Here is a 22,396-nt window from a genome sequence, read left to right as displayed (position 1 = left end):
CTTCTGAAAATCAAGAAATTGTATTACAAACTTTTAATATTTTACACAGATCTTCTCTGTATGCAAAATTGTTCACAGATAAGCTCACCTGATCCCTTAAAACCAGTTGGCAAGAAGCAAATGCTCAAGTATTCTGAGAGGCAAGGGAACCTAAAGTTTCCAATTATTTCCTGGGGCAACGGGAAGCAGGAGAGCCCTGAAATCCATGTTTTAGGATAGAGACTTCGTGTTGGAGCTCTGAGAATTCTAAAGACTGAAGATTTTGACAGAAATGCAAGAAATCTGGGGTTTCTACATTCGAGTAATGAGTATCTCTGCAACCAGTCCCCCTCCCTTCTCACACTTCTCCTCTCTGAAGAATTGATCTTTTTAAAACAAAATTTTAACCCTGCTTTGAGGAGAGGTGTAGATGGTAATGGTGATTTGGTTCAGGGCAGCCATTTTCAAGGTTTATGTGGAAAAGAACTGCATGGCTGGAGGTAGGCGTTTTGAGACCTGCATTTTGAGAAACAACTGTTTTTATTTTGGGAAACAGCTTCTTTTACATCCATAAGGTTCCCTCAGTTTCCTCTTTTATCTTTTGATCCTTTTCAATCCCCTGACCATCTCCTATAAGGCTGCAAGCTGCTTGAGGGCAGCAACCCAGATTCATTCATCTCCATAGCCGTAGGATGTAGACAGTACCAGATATCCAGTAGACACTCAGTTAATTTTTGTTGAATAAATGAGATAGAAATGGATGTTTCCCAATGCCTTCATAGTCCCTTTTTCAATCACACCATTGATAAAATGTATTTTGTCCTTAAAAATATTGCAGTGTAATTAATTTAGGGTGCATTTGTAATGGAAAAAAATGCTACTATACCTATTATTAAGTGGTTGTATAAGTTTTTATGAGATACCCTAGTAATTTCATCACTGTTTATAGTATTATTCCTCTAGGGAAGAAATGCATCTGAGTTCCAAAAAGAAATGGTTTATAAGTATTTTGAAGTTTGATTTATTTATAAGTTTGGAAACCTTATTACTTAATTTATGATATCTTTGATTAGTTGTAGAAACTGGAATTTATTGAGTTTTTAAAATACATTTATGAAGTGTTCAATGTTGTATTAAAACAATTTAGGGCTATTAAGATTATCCACTCACCATTTCTGTTCTTTACATTGCGGAGGGCTATGACCATGCTATATGAAAAAGAGAACATTTCGTGGACCATTTGGTCAGACCCAATATAGATTTTGTATACTCACAAATGAATTATCGGCATTTTATTTTTTGAGGACAGGAGCACTTGAAGAGATTTCTGAAAGAAGGAACTGAGAGAATATTTTAGACAAAGTAAAGAAGAATTACAATAATAAATACATTACATTTTTTTCCTGTCCCAGTATCGAATCAGTTTGTAAGTACAACTGATTCTCCTTAATGTTACTCTCACACTTCCCCTCCTGCTCATTCATACTGAAAATATCCTGGTTTCGTGTGTTTATTGTTGTGGCAGCCTTGGTCAAATCCGTCTTCTTCTGTGCCACACCTTAATCTTCCTCAAGCACTGTGCACTGTCCGATTACATCATTTTCCTTCTGAGACATCTTTCATCTCTCAATTACCAAATGATACAGTTAGAAAACTTGGTCTTTCATTCATGAGTATCTGAAATCCGGCTTCATATTTTCTTTTCAACCTTATTTTCTGCTAATAAAAAAGCAGAAAACTCATATGCCTGAAAGGCTAGTTTACCGATGGAATCCTACATCCATCTTTCTCATGCAAATAACCCTCCTCTGATACTCTGACTTCACATTTTTTGAGCGTTTCTGCTCTGCCTCTCACCTACTCTGCACCTGTTCTTCCACCTCATGAGGATCTCCAGTCCAGTTGTCCAATTTTCTTTCGTTCCTATCTGCAGACCCCTTCTGTTTTCACTTTGTAGTCTTTTTATGTAAAATTTCATGAGCAGTCATTCTCCTTTGTATCTCTAACCTCAACATTATCTACATTAATTTCTTAACAAGGTCTCATGATTTACAGAGTAAATAAAAGCCAAAGTGTGGAAACTATGACTTCTCACCTGCAAATCTACAGACATTCTTCTCTCTGCGAAATATGAGTCCTACCACCACCCTCTATTTTCTTCTCTTGGACCTTGACCTATTTATTATCCCATTGTCTTAGTAGTACTGTGTTTTAAATGCCTCACACTAGTGGGATCCCCCTTCAACATTTATACTTGCTTACTTGCTCACCAGATCTTTAGAGACTGTTTTCCCTCTAGATACTAACATATCTCTATCTTCCATTTCACAGATAGTTTTTACCAAATGGTTGTCTCCATTGTCTCCATTTTAATGTCTTCTTTTCCTTGCTCAATTTATTGCAATATGACTTACAACAGCCTTAATACTTCACTGAAACTGTTTTCTCCAATGTTACCAGTGACCTTCCAGATACTAAACTAATGGATATTTTTCCAAATTTATTAATCTCTCAAATTCATTGGTCACTACTGACCACTCCTTCCATCCTGGCAAAAGCACTTCCTCGATCATTCAACTCTATATCCAGGGTTTTCAATTGTCCCTTCTCATTTTCCTTTGCAAGTTTCTCTTTTCCCTGACACCTAAATGTTGATATCAATTACAGCTCTGACCTCAGTCCACTTATCTTTTCTCATTATACATTTTCATGTCGGTGTGTTATTGAAACGTCCATATCTATGTCATGTGTATTTCCAGTCCAGATGTCACTCCTGATATGCATCTTGAATCATCCTATGAATATCACATATTTACTGAAAGATGAATATCTCAGCATCTACATCAAACCTTATTTCTTCCTTTTCCTGTGACCCCTATCTTAGGGAGAGAGTCTTAGCTACCCATTGCCATTAGCTTGAAAGTCAGCCTGACTTCTTCCTCCACACATACTAATACTATGTCACTACCCTGCAAAGGTTTCTCATTGCCCTTAGTAGTTCATCAAGGCTCTTGAATTTCTCCGATGATCTGTCCCCTCAAACCTCTCAAGACACGTTCTTTTCTTCTTCTTTTTGATTTAGCTATAATTGACATATAACATTATATTAGTTTTAGGTGTATAACATTCAATATTTGTGTATATTTTAAATGATCACCATAACATCTGTCACCACACATAGTTACAATTTTTTTCTGTGATAAAAACTTTTAAGATCTATTTTCTTACCACCTTTCAAATCTACAGTACAGTAGATTTAACTATAGTCACCATAGTGTACACAGGCACTTCCTTTGCAACCTGAAATACTTCACCTGAACTTTGTTTCCCAAACACCATTCGTTCTCTACCTACAGTTCTTTAAAGATTTTCTCTTTTCCCAGAAAATCCTCACCCATATACACTAATCCTCTTTTTATATATGTACCAAATTATAGAAAAATGTGCAGAGTTCCTTTCTTTCATTAGGATTATTACTTCTTCTTGGAAGTTTCAGTATTTTCTTGATAGTACTTATTCCACAATCAGTTTGTTAAACATAATTTTTATTCATGACTCCAGTATTCCAGCAACAATTCTCAATATTTTAATTTAATTTTAAATTTAAGTTTAGAACATGAAATTGTGCTAGAAGGTTAAATTTTTTTAGAGCGGCTTCCTGAAAATTTAGTTATTTGTTTTAAGAAAATACCTTGGACACCATAATTTGTTTTTTCTTTTTACATTTCTTTAAGACACAAAACTAGAAAGAAGAAATTTACTTATATTTGGAAGTTTAGAGTATACTACCTATTACTTCACTCATTTATATTTTCATCGAGTGCCTTAAAAGTACCAGATACTAAACTAGGCTCTGGGGTTACACTGGTGAATGAAAATTAGCATTGCTTTTGTCCTGCTAACACTTTCTGCCTAAGAGAGAAAGACAAACTTTCATCAAATGATTACACCCAAAAGTTGAATTGAAAACTGTCACAAGTACTATGACAGAGAGGTTCTGTAAATATATCTGAGAACTGGTCAGAGATGCATGGCTTCTCTGAAGTTACAGCTCTCAGGGTTTTTCATTTGTTTTCTATCTATAATCTTTTTGTCGATTACATGCTGAAATGATAATATTTTGAATATTTGGGGTTGAATTAAATATTACAACTTTTTTTGCCTATCGTAACTTTTTTAAACATGGCTTTTAAAAGCTTTTAAATTATATCTATTTCAAATTTGTGGTTTGACTTATGGGATAGCAAAGTTTCAGAAGCTTTCATTTTAGCTCTTATGTTTAGGTCTATGCTTCATGTCAAGTAAATTTTTGTATATGATGTTCATTCTCTTCTTTGTGTCTAATTGTTCCAACCTCATTTGCAGAAAAGACTATCCTTTCTTCGCTGAATTACTTTGACTTCTTTTTCATGAGCATATATATGTAGTTCTCTCTACACACTCTTTATTCTGTTCCATTGATCTAGACTATCTTTATGCCAATACCACATTGTTTTGAGTACTGGAGCTTTATAGTCAGTCTTGGAATCAGGTAGTGTGCATTTTCTAAGTTGGTTATTTTCAAAAAGTTATTTTGACTATTCAAAGCCCTTTGCATTTGCATATATAGATTAAGCTTGATACTTTTTGTTAAAAACCTGCCCAAATTTTTATTGTCATTTAGGATCCAGGATTGAATTGCATCTGATGTAATTAGAAATTCCTAAGGCAAAGAAAACTTCTAGAACTAAACGGTAAATTTACCAAAATTGCAGTATACGGTCAATTGTGTTTCTATGTACCAACAATATGAGATTAGAAAAATGAAAAAAAAATTTCATTTCTAATAGCATCAAAATAAAATATGTAGCTATCAATTTAAGGAAAGAGTGCAAGATTAGTACACTGAAATCTACATAGCACCACTGAGAGAAAATCAAGAAAAACTAAATAAAAGATGAGAAATACTAAATTCAAGGATTGGAATAATTCATATTGTTAAGACATCAACTCTTCTAAAATTGGTCTATAGATTAAATGAAATTCAATTCTGAATCCTAAATGACAATCAAAATTTTGGCAGATTTTTGTTGGTTTTTATTTTGGGTGCTTCTAGGACATGAAGTATAGGAATGCCCCAACAGGAATTCATGTAAAGACCAGCTTGGCTGATACTGTAGTAGTCCAGAGAAGATCTCCTAGGTCAGCAGTAGTAGAAGCAAATTAGTAGTATAGATAAGTGCCTATTGTGCACAAGAGAGGAAAGTTAAATGACACAATGTGGATAAAACAAATGCCGATGAAGGCTCAAAAAACTTGTGTTAGAATGCATATTTTAATGGTTTTCATACTATGAATGTTTTAATCACAGTAGGAAATTACATATGGAAAAAATAATTTAAATCAAATTGTGTATGAAAATAGGTAATGTTTACAATGTGTATCCTATAAAAATGGAGAAAAATGACAGAACTGAAATGTTTGAAACTTAGATGAATCCTTACTTGATGTAAAATATAGTTTGCCTTTAACAATGATCCTGAGATAAATAGCACAATTTAAAATATTTCATTACTTTCTATCAATAGTCTTATGTAAGTTATTCTTTTTTTTAGTTCTTTTTTTTTTTTCCACAGAAAAAGAAACTAAATGTGTAAGGGAGCATCACTCATTCAAAAAGATATTCATATTCAGACAATTTGAGTTTTTTAAAAAGGCAGAATACTGCCATCTGTTGTTCACTGAAAATTGTTTTTAGGCTAAGCAAATAGAAACCTCAAGTTCAAGTTGAATAGCAATTCTTAAAATATTACAAACAGAAGACCATCAAAATTCATCAACTTATGAGTTTATACTTATTTCAGATTTTTCATATAATGTTTACAAAGTGTGTTCAGAGAATCCAGTTTCTTCCATGAACAAAAATAATGCTTTTTATTACCTAGCAATTTATATTTAAGCAAGCTTTCCCACCTTCATTTGCATGAGCAGTCACATGAACAGTTCATTAACTAAATTCCTCGTAGCTTTACCTGCTACCTCATCTTTCTTAATTAGAAGCAACAGAGATAACCAGCCTAGAAGCCAAAGGCTGCTGTTATCTTTTCAGAGATATAGGTGTTTACTAAAGTACATAATTTACTAAATATGTTTCAATTCTTAAATAGTAAAATAATAATGCAATAATTATTATTTTCGAGGATATTGGATGAATTTGCTAGTGTCTAGAAGGTACTTAGGAAACATAAACAGAAAGACTTTTAACAAATTTTGACTTTTTTGGCAGATAGATTATAGTGAAATATGTAAGGACACGACGCCATGTACTACATTCCATTTGGTGACATGGAATGCTCTTTGAACATCAGAAGAGAAGGAAGTAAAGGATTCTGGTGACTGATGGAGTTTGTTGTGTCTCACATCTCAAATGGGGCTGGTCAACAGAGTTATTGTTGGAAAGCTGTTTGATGAAGGGCCCTATGTGTTTTTCTCCTACTGTACATACATCTTATCTAAAGGAGAAAATTCAGATGTAAACTCATATTCCCTGCCAGAAAATTAAAATAAGCAAACATCTGCTTTCTTAGGATGGCATTTAGCCAAGGTTCAGGCTACAATGAGTTACTGCAAAATTTTCACATGATTTCATTTTTTAAAAATTTCCCAACCAACTTCAAGTCTAAAATTATAAATGGGTTCTATGAAAGTATAAACACATATGCAATTTTACTGGCTCTGAGGTCAGAACCAGTAATATACCAAAGATCATTTATTGAACTCAGCTCATCTTCCAAATGAATTTAGTATGTTAAAGACCTATATTCTACTCTTCCTAATATCACAGCGACAGCCTCTTAGAGAAAGATTTGGAGGGCATGGGGTGGCAAACTACTTTAGAGATATAGGAGGAGACAGCTCCCCAAAACCCATCAGGCATCTTTTCCCAGCATTGAGGACCAAAGTTGAGTAAGAAAAGTCCTAGTGACTCTTTCCTTTTATGTGTCATCCCTTACAAGGTCTATTTCTCTCTTATCCCAACTCCCTTTTCACCCTGAGAATGTTCTTCCCATGCTGTTTGCCTCCAAGCGTGCCTCCCAGGATGACTAAATAGAAAGAAAAAAAGAAAAAAATAATAACTTCCAACAATAGAATTGAGATGCCTGCTTTTAGAATTGCTTTCACATACTGTGTTATAAATCATACCAGTGTAATCAACCATATTAACTGAAACCAGGACTTTTGTACAATTACTTTCTAAGAGCCTAAATTTAATCACAGAACTATTACAAATATATGGGAATAAGGAATACAGTCTTATGACTTTTTTTTACCTAGAATAAAAAGTCAAAGTATTTGTTTTTTTGTTTGTTTGTTTGTTTGTTTTGGTGGTGGTAGTGGTGTTAGAGAAATCATATCTCTATACTGCCTTCATTTATAAAGAAATTATTGGCCCAATATAAGTAGGAGACAAACATACACGTACAATATGCATCCTTTTGTATACAAAATATTTTTCAATGTAATAATGATGACGATGATGATGGTGGTGATGGTAGAGGTTATATACAATTATTTATCAAACATGTGCTGTGAGCCAAGCACTCTCCTGAGGTCATTATGTATCTAATCTCATTTAATCATTAATACTGCATAATAGGTACTATTATTATCCCCTTTTGAGAGATGATAAATAAGAGTTAAGAAGATAGGTGAATTTCCCCAAATCCCCAATTTTAAATCTGAAATATGAACATAAGCAGTTGATATTAGATCCTGGGCTCTTAAAGGCCTCATATACTATCTCATAAAATAATATTTGATATTGATGAATGAATAGAATTTCCTCTCTTTTATGCCAGTTCTTTAAAACTTCTCTTTCCAACTTCTTATATATACAACCTTCAAATTACATGCATGATGAAAATATGCACTTGTACCTTTTTTGCAGCCCATATGCTAACTCATTTACCAATCAGAAACAGTGATTGGTTTGTTAATATAAGAAATGTTTAAAACAGAGAATCATAATAAATTGACATGTTTTTCATACTTCTAAAAATATTTTTTAATTTAGTACATGTTAATATGCAGGCTTTCACACATTTTTTTGATGAAGAGCCAAGGCTGTTTCTCTTTAACTATACGCCCAAGTCATCTTTCTTACATACACTATACCCACACTTCATTGTATACGACTGTCAGTGTCAGTTTTTTTCTTACAGTGGAAATAACTTAGATACTTGGAAGCATTCTGAGTTGAAAATTTTTCAGGTACGTTATCATTTTGTTTTCGAATCTTTATAGTTGTATCTCCCCTACGTAATTTAACAGAAATCTATGTTAGGGCCAAGGAAATCAATTATTTTTTGTTTGATATATAAAACTGTACTTTCCTTCGCTGTTTATCAACTTAAATTTCCATTTAAAGGTGGCAATCCAAAGTCAGTTGTCATTTAAAAAGTGTCTGGGGAATTATACTTGTATTTTCTTAAATGTTAAATATAAATATTTCTATTATAAGGAGAGCCTGCGAAGTAGAGTGTTTTATATTGCTTGGTTACTTTTTTTTTTTAAGGAAAAGATTTGTTTGATCACCCGTACCATAAAAAGACTCAACTATGGTTTTATGCTTAGCATTATTATTTCACTCAAAGATGATTTCAGGCTGTTAGCTTAAGACTTTATTTTAAACTAACTTTCATGTAAACTTCACCTTGAATATTTATTATCACTATCTCAGATTTCACACATTAAAGAAAATATTTCTGAGTATTATTTGGTATACTTAGAAATTTAGTTATATTATTTTTAAAGTTGAATAGGTGTGAAACTGCCTTCTGGGCGAGTCACTCCTTTGTTTCATATGCGAAAAAACTCTACCATCTACCAAAGACCCTCTCCCTTAAAATTCCTTATATGTGACTCACTAGACACGCCTACATCTTTGTTACTTGCCTGTTGTTTACTGAAATAGCTGATCTTCTGTCCTTTAGTCTTTCAGCATTTTACGTGTGGTTAGTCTTGGTGATTCTGTGGCAAATGAGTCTGACAGTTGATTTTAGATTCCATGCCTCATTGAAGCCTTTAGTTATTTGAGCCAAAAAGTGATGATAACTTCTTATGTGTTATACAACGTTTGACTGTTATACAATTTTATTCTTGAATCAGAAAACCAATAAAGCAAAGACCTGACTTAATTATAGTAAGGAGTTTTTCAAAAGTAAAAATTTTTACTTTGGTTTCTTAGCAAAATCCAATATGGATAATATGCTTCTTATTGATTTGAATATTGTTTCTGTTTTCACTTGAAGACCTTTGCTTTGACAAAAGCTGTAGCATAAGTACCATCGAAATATATAATGTGCTAATTTTTAAAATTCTTATTTAGTACTAATATTGACTTATAAGAATGTTTTAATTTCTGTTTCTATTTTAAAAATAATTCAAGAATTTTTAATAGTTGAGTTTTTTCTGTGTATATAAGAAATAATTATATTACTTTAAAAAAGAAAACATTATAAAAAGTCATAAAATGAGAAAATTATAGAAAGACTTGTTCTTTCATCAATAATTCATTAAAAATTAAAATTCTGATTGTCAGTGAACATGCTCTACTTTCAGATTTGTAAGTTTTATACACTGAGAATATTTTGAGAAAACTTCTTTAATTATTAATTATTAGAGTAGCAACTAGTGATTTCCTTGTCAGAAAGTTTGAAAATTTATGTCCTGAAAGCAAGGTTTGACTTAAATTCTCAATTTTTCAGGGAAACAGTGCAGTGACTGGTTAGGTGAACTTTATTAGAACAACATGGATAAGGATAAATATTACTCTTTCAGAAGATCACACTAAGTTTTTCAGAAGCATAATAATTAGAGATGTACTTGAATGAATGTTTCTACAAGGGAATGTTAACCTACTTCAGTGGCATTTCTCACGAACATTTTTAAAGTTAACAATGTAGGTATGTATGTGAAATATGCACAATTATACATCCTAAAACCATTAATATTACATTTAAATTTTTATATTGATTTATAATAAGTATTTAGGCCTATAGAGAAAAACATGGCCAATGATTAAATAAAGCATTAAATACAGATAATGTTTAGGATCATAATATGAAAAAGTTCAGTATTTATTTCAATGTATTGGTTCAGTGCCTGAGCTGTAGAATCAGAGGACTTGTGTTTGCAGCCTGAAGTTTTCATGTTTCAGCTATCTGATTCTGATTTCGGCAATATTTTTTACTAATAAAAATGAAGTTAATATGAGTATCTATTTTGTAGACTTATGCTGAATAAATACCAGCTCTCACCATTATTATTATGGTTACTATTATTCTTCCAGTGGTAAAAAACATAACTTTTCTATATGATACCTTTACAAAAAATTTATCTATTACTTATAGTTGTTACAAGATTAGATATCTTTGTGGATGCTGGGCGTTTTCATTATTAACATATTTTCTGATTATAAAAAATAATACATATTCACTTTTTCTATGACATATTCTCCCCACTAAATAATAGTTTATGAGTAATTGACCAATTAAGTAATCATTTATAGAGCTACCCAAATGTTTTAAACAAGTACATACCACTTTATAATATAGTTGCAATGCAACTTTCCCTTTAACATTTTCCTCCGTCGATATGCATTTTAGCTACATTCTTTGGTTATCTTTATCTGAGCTCTGTTGTACTCTTTATGTCTTTGTCTTTATATTTTCACATATTTGTAGTTTTTCTCTGAAAGATTAGATGTCTGCATCGTATTGCGAGATCATAGGATATATACATTTAAACAAGAAATTGGTAGACTTAGCAAAATGTCCTTCCAAAAATATTGACTTGCTTTTTACTCACTGCTCATTTCCCTAAATCATTACTAATACTTTGTGCTATCAGTCTTCTATTATTATGTCATTTTGAGAAGATGTTAAAAACAACTTTCGCTTAATTTGTATTTTAAATATTTGGAGGCAAATAGTTTCTTATATGTTTGATTATTTCCATTTTGTTTGAATTGTTTATTCACTCTCTTTATCCAACTTTGTCTTTCATTGACCTTTTAGAAGCTCTTTACTTGGATGTTTTTTCTTTTCCATGTGGCAAACATTTATTCACAGACTGGTTTTTACCTTCGCTTATGGTATATTTTCTTATGCAGAAGTTTATATCTTTATTTAGTCAGATCTGGCAGTTGTTTCCTTCACAGTTTATGAAATTCATATTATTTTTTAGCATTCCAAGATTATAAATTAGTCCCATATGTTTTCTTTTAATAATCTTATAATTTTATACATTTATATCTTTTCATCTTTTGAGTTTATTTTTAAGTCTGTTGTAAGAGAATGGTTAAACTTTATTTTTTTTTTCCAAATGCGTAGCCAAACTAATCTTAGCCTCTTATCGAAAAACTCCAGAATTATATTATTATAATTATTATATATACCATTATTGAGCACTTACAATTGCCAGCACAATATTAAGTGCTTTACATATATTATCTTATAATTCTTATAATTAATTCTTATAATTTAATTTTTATAATTCTTATAATTCTTATAATTAATTTCTGAAGTTGGTACTGTTACTATATCCATTTTCAGATGGAGAAATCACAGCACAGAAAGCTTATCAAAGTAACTTGTCAAAGATCAGGCAGCTAGAAAGTAATAGGGACAGGATTGGGATGTTAGTAGCCCAGTTCCATATCTGCACCCTAATCACTAACTGTGTTATGAAATTTAAAATTTAAAATTACGTAGATTCCTTGTGCCTCATATTATGGCAACATTCCAATATTAAGAGTCCTCTGCGTGCTGTCTTTAACTTTATCCACCCTCGTGCCCTTGACTGTGTCCATACTCTCCCTTGCACTCTCTTTCTTGCCTATATTCTGGCATGACCAGCAGTGTGGGGAACATTCCTGGCCTCTGTTTTTTATGCTCTTCATTTCTTCAGCAAATATAGAGTAATGGCTTTCAATCTGATAGTCTGGCAGATGTGTCACAGAATTCTGTTACTAAAATTTCTGTTCTTACCAACCACAAGAAGCAGGACAATTTAGGAATTTGAACACAAATAGAGATGCTTTTTATGCTTGTCTCTAATACGAGTTGAATAATTACCACATATTAGGCTAAAATATCACTTTAAAGTATTGCTAACATTATAATTTTATAGTATATTAATATTATTATTTTCAAAATGAAATTTCTAAATAATATACATTAAAATGTTGAGCTCCTTATAGGGGTAATTGATATGAGGTTTTTTCCAGTTCTCTAAAAATTTTTGTCTTTAAAAATTAATGTGTATCTTTTTAATTCTTCAAATATAGCCTTCCCTCCCCAAGTTCTAGCATTCAAAACTGTGCCATAAACACAAAAGTGGCAAAAGCCGTGGCAAATTTTGGCAAAATTTGAAACAGAAATGTGATTCGAATATCACTTTACTGCAATCCTGAAGAGCCAACTCAGTCCATTTTGCAAAAAAGCCCAATGTCATTCTCTGCACCTTTATTTCAGGCCTTTTCTTACCTGACTATTCCTTTGTTTGGTGTCTCAGTCTTCAGGAACCAGTATTACTGTGGATATTGCCGTGATGGGTGAGGCTCACGGCCTCATTACCGACCTCCTAGCAGACCCTTCTCTGCCTCCCAATGTGTGCACGTCCTTGAGGGCTGTGAGCAACCTGCTCAGCACCCAGCTCACCTTCCAGGCCATTCACAAGCCCAGAGTGAATCCTGTTGTTTCCTTCAGTGAAAACTATACCTGTTCTGATTCTGAAGAAAGCTCTGAAAAAGACAAGCTGGCTATTCCCAAGGTAGGTATTAATGACGCACTCTTGCAAAGGTTAAGCTTTTTTTTTTTTGCCTTCTAGGTCTCTTGTCATCCCAAACCCATATGCAGATTCATATCAGTGACTCAGTGAAAATGTGTTGAGCACGGTGACCAAAGTAATGAATTTAAACATAAAGGCTTCTGTCCTTATGCTTGATAGCTTTCTGTAAATTAAACTTTTACTTTTTTATGTTACCTTTTTGTATTCAGACTTTCAAGAACTTTTTACTTCTATATTCCAGGCCCTGTTCCATGGGATAAGGTTATAGCAGTGAAATAGAAAACAAACAGACAGACAAAAATCCCTGTTCCTGTTCTGATGTGGATTCTGTTTAAAATTCATCGCCTTTTGAAACACAGGTTCCTTCACTCTTTGTGTTCTTAGTATGATATCCTTCACAGCACCCTCATGGCTTACCAAACCCAACAAGTTTTGAAATCAGAACAGTTTTAGTTGATTTTGGATTATTTAAAGTCAAAGATGACTTTCGATCCTGTACCCAGTTTAGACCTCACATTAGTTGAAAACAAGCCATATTAAAGACTAAAAAAAAAACAATCAGAATTGAAGTGGTCTCTGGAATGACCTGCACTGTTATCTGTTTGGCAAACCAGCAGCCGTCCCCTTGAGCTGGTGGTCAGTCGGTAACATCTGTGCTCTTGATGTTGTGAGTCTCTTGACTCAGGAATGTATCCTTCACAAAACTGTGTCAATTAGATATTTACATAGTTTCAACATCTACTTCTCTGAGAACGGTATGGCTCAGCATGATATGACAGTAAAGGAATAGAGAGCAGTTAACTGATTCCTTTGGGTCTCACAATAGACATGAAGTCAGTGACGGATTTATAGGCAATAATCGTGGTGTTTAGAGTGCTTGATTTTTTTCTCTTCCTATTGAATTACCTTCTTAGAAGTGTATCCAGATCTTTAAGAGATGTTGGGAATTATTTAGTATCCGAGCTATTCTTAAATCTCAAGGCGCCATAGACCTTACTTCTCAGAAATTTTCACCACCGTCAGAAGAGCAGACTGCATCTTTGGGAACTGTACTCATATGGTCTGTCTGTCTACTAGGAGTAGCTAGCCATAAGTAAAAATGAATTGAGCTTCTATTGTTGCAGTTGTAGTAGAATGCCTTCACTTTAATTGTTAAGATTAAGATCACTTTTAGCATGCTGGTGCTCATCCTGGTAATCCCAGAATCTTGTCTCAGTGTCGATGATACGATATATCCTGCTTAGGATATGGAAGGAGAAGAAATAATAAAGAGAAAGTTGCAGGTCAATCAGGAAAATCTTTCAGTAGGAGGGGTTGGTACTGATGACAGTACCCATATGCCTGTTTAAGTCACATTAACCACTTTGGTGTAGAGACTATTGTACAAGATGATATAAATTAAATCCATGTCCCAAAAAAGTGACTTTTGAGGAAAAACTTCTGCTCATAACTACTACTATAATATAGGTATGTAAATTCTATTAAACTAATATAACTATAAAATTATTCCAAAGGTAATTGACTGTCATTCCCATAATCTCATTTTTACATAATCATTGAAATGAAGATCCCAAAATGTTATAACATTTATTCATTTTGTTCAGAGTTTCTCTCATTGAATATGTGAGCACCTACTTTTTAGATAGATGATGTTCAACCAATATAGTTTAATAAATTCACTTCCAATTAAAAAACATTTTTTTTCCATTATATTACATAAAAGTTAGTGATAGAAAATATACTTGGTAGTAAAATCAATGCTCCTTCTTCCTAGCGCCTGAGAAGGAGTTTGCCCCCAGGTTTGTTGAGACGAGTTTCGTCGACTTGGACAACCACCACCTCAGCCACAGGTCTACCGACTTTGGAGCCTGCCCCAGTACGGCGGGATCGTAGCGCCAGCATCAAGCTGCATGAAGCACCTTCATCCAGGTTAGGCAATGCTCTTGGTTTCACATCTCTTAGAGAAGTTACTTAACAAAAAGGAATTATAAATTGTGGGAGAAGGAAAGCCCAATCAATTACAGTTGGTTGGAGGCCAGCTTTAAAAATAAAGGTGTATGGTTTAAATGCAGAACAGTATAGAGATTAACATCAGATAATTAGGCTTCAGTCCTGTTGTGTAGTTTTAAATATAAATGGGGACAGTGACTTGAGGTGATGCCTGCCCTTATGACTTTGAATGGAAAGAGTTGAGCCCAGAATAAAGGAAGGTTTGATTTTACCTAGACCGAGATCCGTATTGGGATCCTTAATTCAAGGATATCCAACTTGACATTTGCAAATGATTGTTAGATTTCTCCCAGCCCAGTTGTCCTAGCATTATATGACAGGCAGAAGATCAGATCAAAAAGTAAATCATCATTCTAAAACACCTAGATATGTTCAAATATTTGGTAATTTAAACTTTATTTAGACAGAGAACAGACTGGTGGTTGTCAGAGGTCAGGGGGTAGGTGAGTGGAAAGCAAAACTGGTGAAAGGGGTTAAAAGGTACAAACTTCCAGTTATAAAATAAATAAGTCATGTGGATGTAATGTACTACATGGTGACTATAGTTAATAACACTATGTGGTATATTTAAAAGTTGCTAAGAAATAAATCTGAAGTCTTCATCACAAGAAAAAAAATTGTAACTATATATGGTTATGGATGTTAACTAGACTTTTTGTGATGATTATTTCACAATAATACAAATATCAAATCATTCAGTACAGAGCTAAACTAATATAATGTTTGTGTCAGTTATGCCTCCATAAAAATAAATAACATCAGCTTTATTTAGTATATTAATTCTAGTTTAACAAAGTGACTTAAAAGCCAGAATTACCAAAGCTAAAAGAAAGATAATATAAAAATCTAGAAAGAATTTTGAAGAAAACATCATCATGAGAGAGATGCTTCTAGAGTGAGTTATAGTGTTTATTTATTTTTATTTAGAAAAAAATAACATACTTTATATGAATTCAATAATTATAAGAATATTTACTCTATGATTTCAGTTTTTTGAAACATTTGCATCAATTTTATTAATGACCTAATGATTAAAAAATAATTACATGTTATTGAACTACATGATAGTAATATTAGAATTTTCTCCTGATCTTGGCCTTGAATATAAATAAAGCACCATTCTGAGATTGGCAGAGGAATGGAAGGAAGTCTTTCAAACCATAAGAATTTAATGACTGCTGACTTTTCTTGTTTTCTTGATTAAAAATATGTTTAATTGGTTTCTTCCCTATTCATATTGGTAGTCTAATAAACCTAGAGAATCAGAAGGAAATGAGTAATTCTTTCACATATTAGTGTAATTCTACTTCCTCTTATTACATGGACTTTTGTAAAACTTCTAAACACCACCACAGGAGGATGTTACCAAATATTTTTTATGAACATTTCCTAAAGCTTGAAATCTTAAGTCATTGGTGATATTTTCCTCTGAAAATATTGACCATCATCAGTTTCCACAGCAGCAAAACAGATAAGTGGTAGCGAATTATAGTTACATATTTGTTGCTTAAGAAAATGAATTATGTTCTCAGTGTATATCTTTAGAGAGGATGTCTATTTTGCCAATACACCTTGCTAAGACTACTGTCATAGTATAGTTAATGCTCCATGATTTCCTTTTTATAGAATGACTACCAAAATTCTATTGTGACATTCTTAAATGTCTTCTTTCTTTCTGTTATTGTTTGTAACTTCTGTTCAAATTTTATTTCTTCTACTTCTCTCTTCTCTTAGTTTAGTGAGATTGGGGAATCAAATTGAAATCCTCATAAGTAAGAGGGTTTCAAGAACTTTTATGAGCTTATCTCACAAGAATCCTGTCATTCTGCTTTATGAAATAAATAAGAAAATATTTTCAAAATAAATAAGGAATAGCATATGATCCTACTCTTTCACTTTGTTCTAAAAATACTCATAAATGTCTTACCTGGGTATACTTTTCTCCACTGTCTAACTTAGTGTTCCTTAATTTCACTGTCCTATTAAAAGTCCTGATACAAAATCTAAGTGATACAACTTTTTTTTTATCATTATGAAGAAGTGAAATTCATTTTGAAGAGATTTTTAGCCCTTTATGGGAAAACCGTATGTAAGTTGCAACAGTACCACCATTAAATTCAACTGGTTTGGATTGAATGATTCTTCATCATGGGTAAAAATGGTAAAAAGACAGCCACATATAATCTCCAGCCCAAATTATAAACCAAAGTTAAAACCTTTACTTGTGAGTCCTGTTGCTTAAATTGCTGATTGATGTGAGTTTTAGCCCTTCAATTTCTTTCTCTCTCTGTCTGTCCTTTCATTGAGACTCCTTAAGGACTGCAGTGATTAAAAGAAGAACCAGAGTGGGAAATGAAAATTAGAAACAGTCCTCAGCTTATATCACTTTGGGAAAATAGCTCAATGATTTACTCCTGGGTAGTTTTAAATACGGCTGAATAGAAAGGACACTGGACAGAGAATCAGAAGGATCTTGGCTCTCCCACTCAGTTCCTTATTATGAGCCTCGGCACCCAGTACAAGAAATCCTTAGGGAAAAAGAGAACTGTGGCACAATTGAGAGTTAAATTAAGTGGAAGAATATGAGTAGGTACTTAAAAAAATAGGCTTGAGAGAAATAAAAAACTCAAATAAATCATACCCTAATCATTCCAAGATGGCCTTAGAACTGCCTATACATATTAGGCAGAAAAGAGGCAGTAAACTCGGAAAAAGAAATCGCTAGTACCTGGTAAGACTTTTAGGACCTGGGATGAATTTGTTATGGGTAGAACTAAGGTTATAAAATCCACTTTTGTGGAGGAGAATTGAGGTCTTCCACAGCAGACACATAGACAATTTTCCCCTGCTGTATCAGCATAAGACCAAATAAAGGTTTTCCTAAGCTATTTTCCCAAATCCAAATTATTACAAATTCATAAGATTGAACAGGAATCAAGAAGGTGAGGGTTAATGCAAAGCTGAAAACTATTGCCCAAACTATTATCACACAAAGCAAGATATTTGAAAGTGCCAGTAAATTATAATGCTGACATATACATATATATACATATACACATATATACATATATATACACATATATAACATATTGATTTATTATTTTATTATGTTTTAACAATTAATGTTATATTAAGAATGAAGTATATGTCTAGAATTTTATTTATCTTAAAGTTTATTCATTCCCTGTACATTAAAGGTACTCAATTATTACACTTTATAAAATTTTTAAAATGGGCATATTTTAAATGTTTTTATTGTAAAAAATCAAGCAGTAGTTTTTGAGCTACATTTCATAATATAACTTTTTGAGATAGTAAACAAATTCACAAAATATAATAAAATAAATGTAGTTAATGTCAAAATCTTATTTTTAAAAAGTCTACACAGAAAAGTAATAACCTATTTATTGTATAATATTACTGAGAAATTAAAACTGCTAGGCCATATATGCAGTATATAAAATTTCTTCATAGTAAATAAGTCAGTTAGTTAATAGGGTAAAAGAAGTTGAAAGGGAACAGCACTATAAGGAAATGGTATAGTTATCTATTTCAGATTTAAAGTTTCACTTGACTTTATTGTTTTAAAATTCTAGGCCTTTTTGAAATGTTTAGAATGAGATTTCTAATAAGGATATGAAACATTATTTTGTATGCTTTTCTTAATTGTATTTGATAATTGCTGGAGTTCAATCCATATTTCCAATGTCTCTGTTATGATATGTTTTGTAAACTGCTATTAGAAGTAAAAAGAAAAGATGAAGTTTTAAAGCACCTGGGTCAGCCATTGAAGAAAAATCTGAAAATGAAAAAAAGAAGAAATGAGATAGCATAACTATCAGAATGTTAAATCGGACTCAATACAAATGACAGATCTTACTCATTGCTGAATTTACTAAAAATCAAATGACATAGCCAGTAACAAAGCATATACTCAGCATTCTTCCCTTTGAGATGTCTGTAACAGGGCAGTACCCTAAAAGTCCTTATATTTTACATTAGCACATGTTCTGGTTTGGATTTAACATGAGGGAGTCTAAGCAATACATAATGTTGCTTACACAGAGGAAGCCTTTTTGGTTATGGAATACCTCCAAATTATACCTCATTAATTATACAGCTTCCATGACAATCTCCACCCATTTATGGCCCATAATTCCATCAATTTCAGGTTTATTTACAATAAGCCACTCATACAGACCAGGTACATCCTGCTTACTGTGCCAATCTAAGATTGGCAGAGCATCTAATTATAGATTTTATCCAGTACCAGAATTACTAATACTTGAAAGCACACAGAACAAGCACTCTTCCCTTGGAGTAGTCCAAGATTATTAATACAACTTCCTAAATTCTTTTCTATCCCATATTATAATGGGTCCTGTTTTAGACTTAACATGTAAGGTTTTGTGCGATGCATGCAGATAAATTTTGGTTTGGAACACCGCCAAAATTTATATTGCATTAATTACAGTTCTGTGTAACATTCTCTATCTCAGGTGTCCATAGATCTATTAATTCCAGGTTAATTTACAATAGTGACCTAGACAGACAACGCTCTCCTGCCAAAAGTATTCTCTAGATGAAGACTCACTGTCCATTACCTTTTTCCTAGTAAATAGCACTAGTGTATTTCGCAGCAGGTCCATCATTGGTATGTTTACATAGGCTCATCATCCCTTTCTTTCAAGGGTATCACTAGTAAAAGAAATTCTAGGTAAAAGACCCGTTACTAACGTTTTCCTTCACAAGGAAATACTACAAAGAATATTATTGTTAAATGATTTTATAAGCATTAAATTTTTGAATTTAGATACACCAAAAATAATAATTAAGAGCATGTAAGGAAACATCATGGTAGTTATAACTAATGTAAATTAACCTGCATCTTAACCAGTTAATTTCTCAGGTTTTTGAAAATCTGTGAGAAACATGATTATAGAAGTAGAATGAAAGGTGTTTGATTCCTATTAATTGGATAAATAGAAAAGTTAGCTTTGCTCTTTTGTTAACACGGTATGCTTGGTGAGTGACTGCTATATCCCTGTAGCAGAGACTGAACTGAAATAACAATCTGTCATTTGGAAGTAAAGTGGTTCTGTCACTGAACCTGGATCATGACTCAGACTAGCAAGTCTGTTATGGTTGGGTTCTGGTGAGATCTGCCTCAATCTAAATGAATAATTTCTTCATTATTCTCTGTCTCCGTAGTGCTGTTTGTCCTGATTCTTGGAATAACCCGGTGATGATGACCCTCACCAAAAGCAGATCCTTCACTTCGTCCTATGCTGTTTCTGCAGCTAACTATGTAAAGGCTAAAAAGCCAAATCGACCAGGTAAGCAACTTACTGGGAGCAGAGTTTGTACTCACTGAGTGTGCAGTCACGGAATGAACTAAGCCTTCAGTGTTGAGATAAAAGTCAGAGGATGCTCACTCTTGGATGTATCTAGTTTGGCTGTTTGAAAAAGAAAAAGCCTTAATAACCAATAAATTACTTAAATTTCCACTGTATGTGATAAAAAGATTCTTTCAAGTTTGCCGTACCAAGTATCCTATCTTAAGCTTATCAGATGAATAGGAAACCACTGTCACCATTAAAGATAATCTCTGGAAGCATCATCTTATAATATAAAACCAAATGATGTTCTTATCAAATTTCAATTTTATTTTTAGTGGCTGTTAAAGTAAAACTTTTTTAGGAGTATGACATTTATACGAATTCAAAGAAATGCTTTATTTACTATACATACTACAGTATTTTTCAAAGAAATTCTTATTTTATGTCAATTCCCACCCACTAACCCCAAACATATAAATACTGAAAGGAAGAGGTATTTAAATTTGGAGAAAATATAGTTCAGAACCTTTTAGAGCCCTTTGAAAAGTCCCACAAATTAGCAACCAAAAAACCCAACAGCACTGTCATGGGGAAGCTTTCCTTCCCTTTCAGACACGTACAAAATGAAATTCAGCGTGATTTCTTCCATCTAGGATCTGGCATCAACTAACTACATGGAGTTTTATATGTTGGTGTCAGTGCACCCCATATACTTCTAAGCATCAGCTTCTCCCTTCCCTCAAGCCTCATTTACTTAGCAAATATTTGCGTTCACCATTTCAGACATTAAACTAGCTTTAAGAATATGGCAGTGATTAAGCTAAGCCCAGTTCCTCCTTTCACAGAATTCTTACTTACATTGTAGTGGGGAGTATAACAAGTAGTCAGCTATTACTAGATAGTGTGTTAAAGGCTATGAGAAGGAAGTGGGGAAAGTCTTTTAAGTAATGAAAGAGAAGAAAAGAGATACGCAACCCAATATATTGAGGGAAAGCTTGAGGAATTTAAGATTTTAAATGACTGGTAAAGCTAGCAAGCAGAAAGAGAGAGTATTGAGAGCACAGAAAAGGAGATGAAAATAGATATGTAGACAAAGGCCAGAAGGTACAGGACCTGGGGAGCTATGGGCAGGTGTTTAGATACCAAAATTAAGGACAATAAAGTTTCAGGCAGGAAAGTAAAATGTTTTGGGGGAAAGATTACCTCACTTAATCACAATCTGTGGTAACTGAAAGCTAGAATACAGTTTTTATCAGAGTCTCCAGATTGTCCCCCTCCTAGAATCCCAACTGAGAGTCTGGGATATTTACTATGACTGCTCCTTCCTGGAATGTTCAAATTCCAAGTTTTCACCTGTCAGCTCTGTAGAAAACTGATAAGATTCTCAGTACCTTCCCGTTTGGCTATTTACTCTTCTGCCTTTATAGCAGCTTAGGAATTCACAAAATTGTTCAAGGGAAAATGTGCTCCCTTCTCACTGGACTGTTGGACATTTAAGTTCTGGCTACCGTGGTGGTACCAAACTCCAATTTTTGTGTCATCATCCTCATGACATTGCTAAAAGCTCTGCTGGCTTGATTCCCTAATTGTTGCATCTTCTGCCTGGATTCTTAGCCTTACACTCCATGCTAATGGGTAATAAATAATAATCTGAAAGGAAAAATAGTTCACAGGATTGCTTTGCCTTGATAACTTTTTTTTAAAACTCAGCTTTTCTATTTGTTGTCAAAGAAGCATGGATTTATTACAAACTACACAATCATAGCCAGAAGCAGAAGTCCTCAAAATAGCACTGTTTCTATGAGTGTTAGAGGAATAGTACTCACATTCCACTACTATTTCAAGAGACCTTCTTGAAATATTCTTTTAATTTTAAGAGTCACAACTTAAAGAAGCATTTATATATATATATATATATATATAGAGAGAGAGAGAGAGAGAGAGAGAGAAAGAGAATAGAAAATTTAGTGATTTCTTTTCCCTTTGATCACCCACTTTATACTGGTGACTATTTCTTAAAATCATTTAAGGACCAACTTTGCTTAAATCTCTGCCATTTCATATAGGAAGACACTTTCACCAGAAAGTACACATTTTAGGAATTGCATCACTGAAAGAACTCATTATATGTAATCTGGTTTTCCAAAAACTAATCTGGTCCTCTCTGTTCTTTGGGAATGTTCATTAAATTTTGCAATTTCAAAGTCATTAATGACCTGAGAAATAGAATGGAGCTT

General features: G+C 33.0%; 1 protein-coding gene across 5 annotated transcripts in view; it reads left to right on the top strand.

The window, feature by feature from the left end:
- Window positions 1–22,396, top strand: part of PDE3A (phosphodiesterase 3A) — a 261,680-nt gene that overhangs the window by 200,580 nt on the left and 38,704 nt on the right. For all 5 annotated transcript variants that reach the window (XM_039882552.1, XM_039882551.1, XM_039882555.1 and 2 more), the window contains exons 3-5: window positions 12,535–12,792; window positions 14,585–14,739; window positions 20,032–20,156. In XM_039882552.1, coding sequence (XP_039738486.1) covers window positions 12,535–12,792; window positions 14,585–14,739; window positions 20,032–20,156 — 538 coding nt within the window. The remainder of the gene's footprint in view (window positions 1–12,534; window positions 12,793–14,584; window positions 14,740–20,031; window positions 20,157–22,396) is intronic.

The sequence above is a fragment of the Pteropus medius genome, unplaced genomic scaffold, assembly GCF_902729225.1.
Source record: "Pteropus medius unplaced genomic scaffold, Ma_sr-lr_union100, whole genome shotgun sequence".
Classification (NCBI taxonomy): domain Eukaryota; kingdom Metazoa; phylum Chordata; class Mammalia; order Chiroptera; family Pteropodidae; genus Pteropus; species Pteropus medius.
This window is presented reverse-complemented; position numbering and strand designations above follow the sequence as displayed.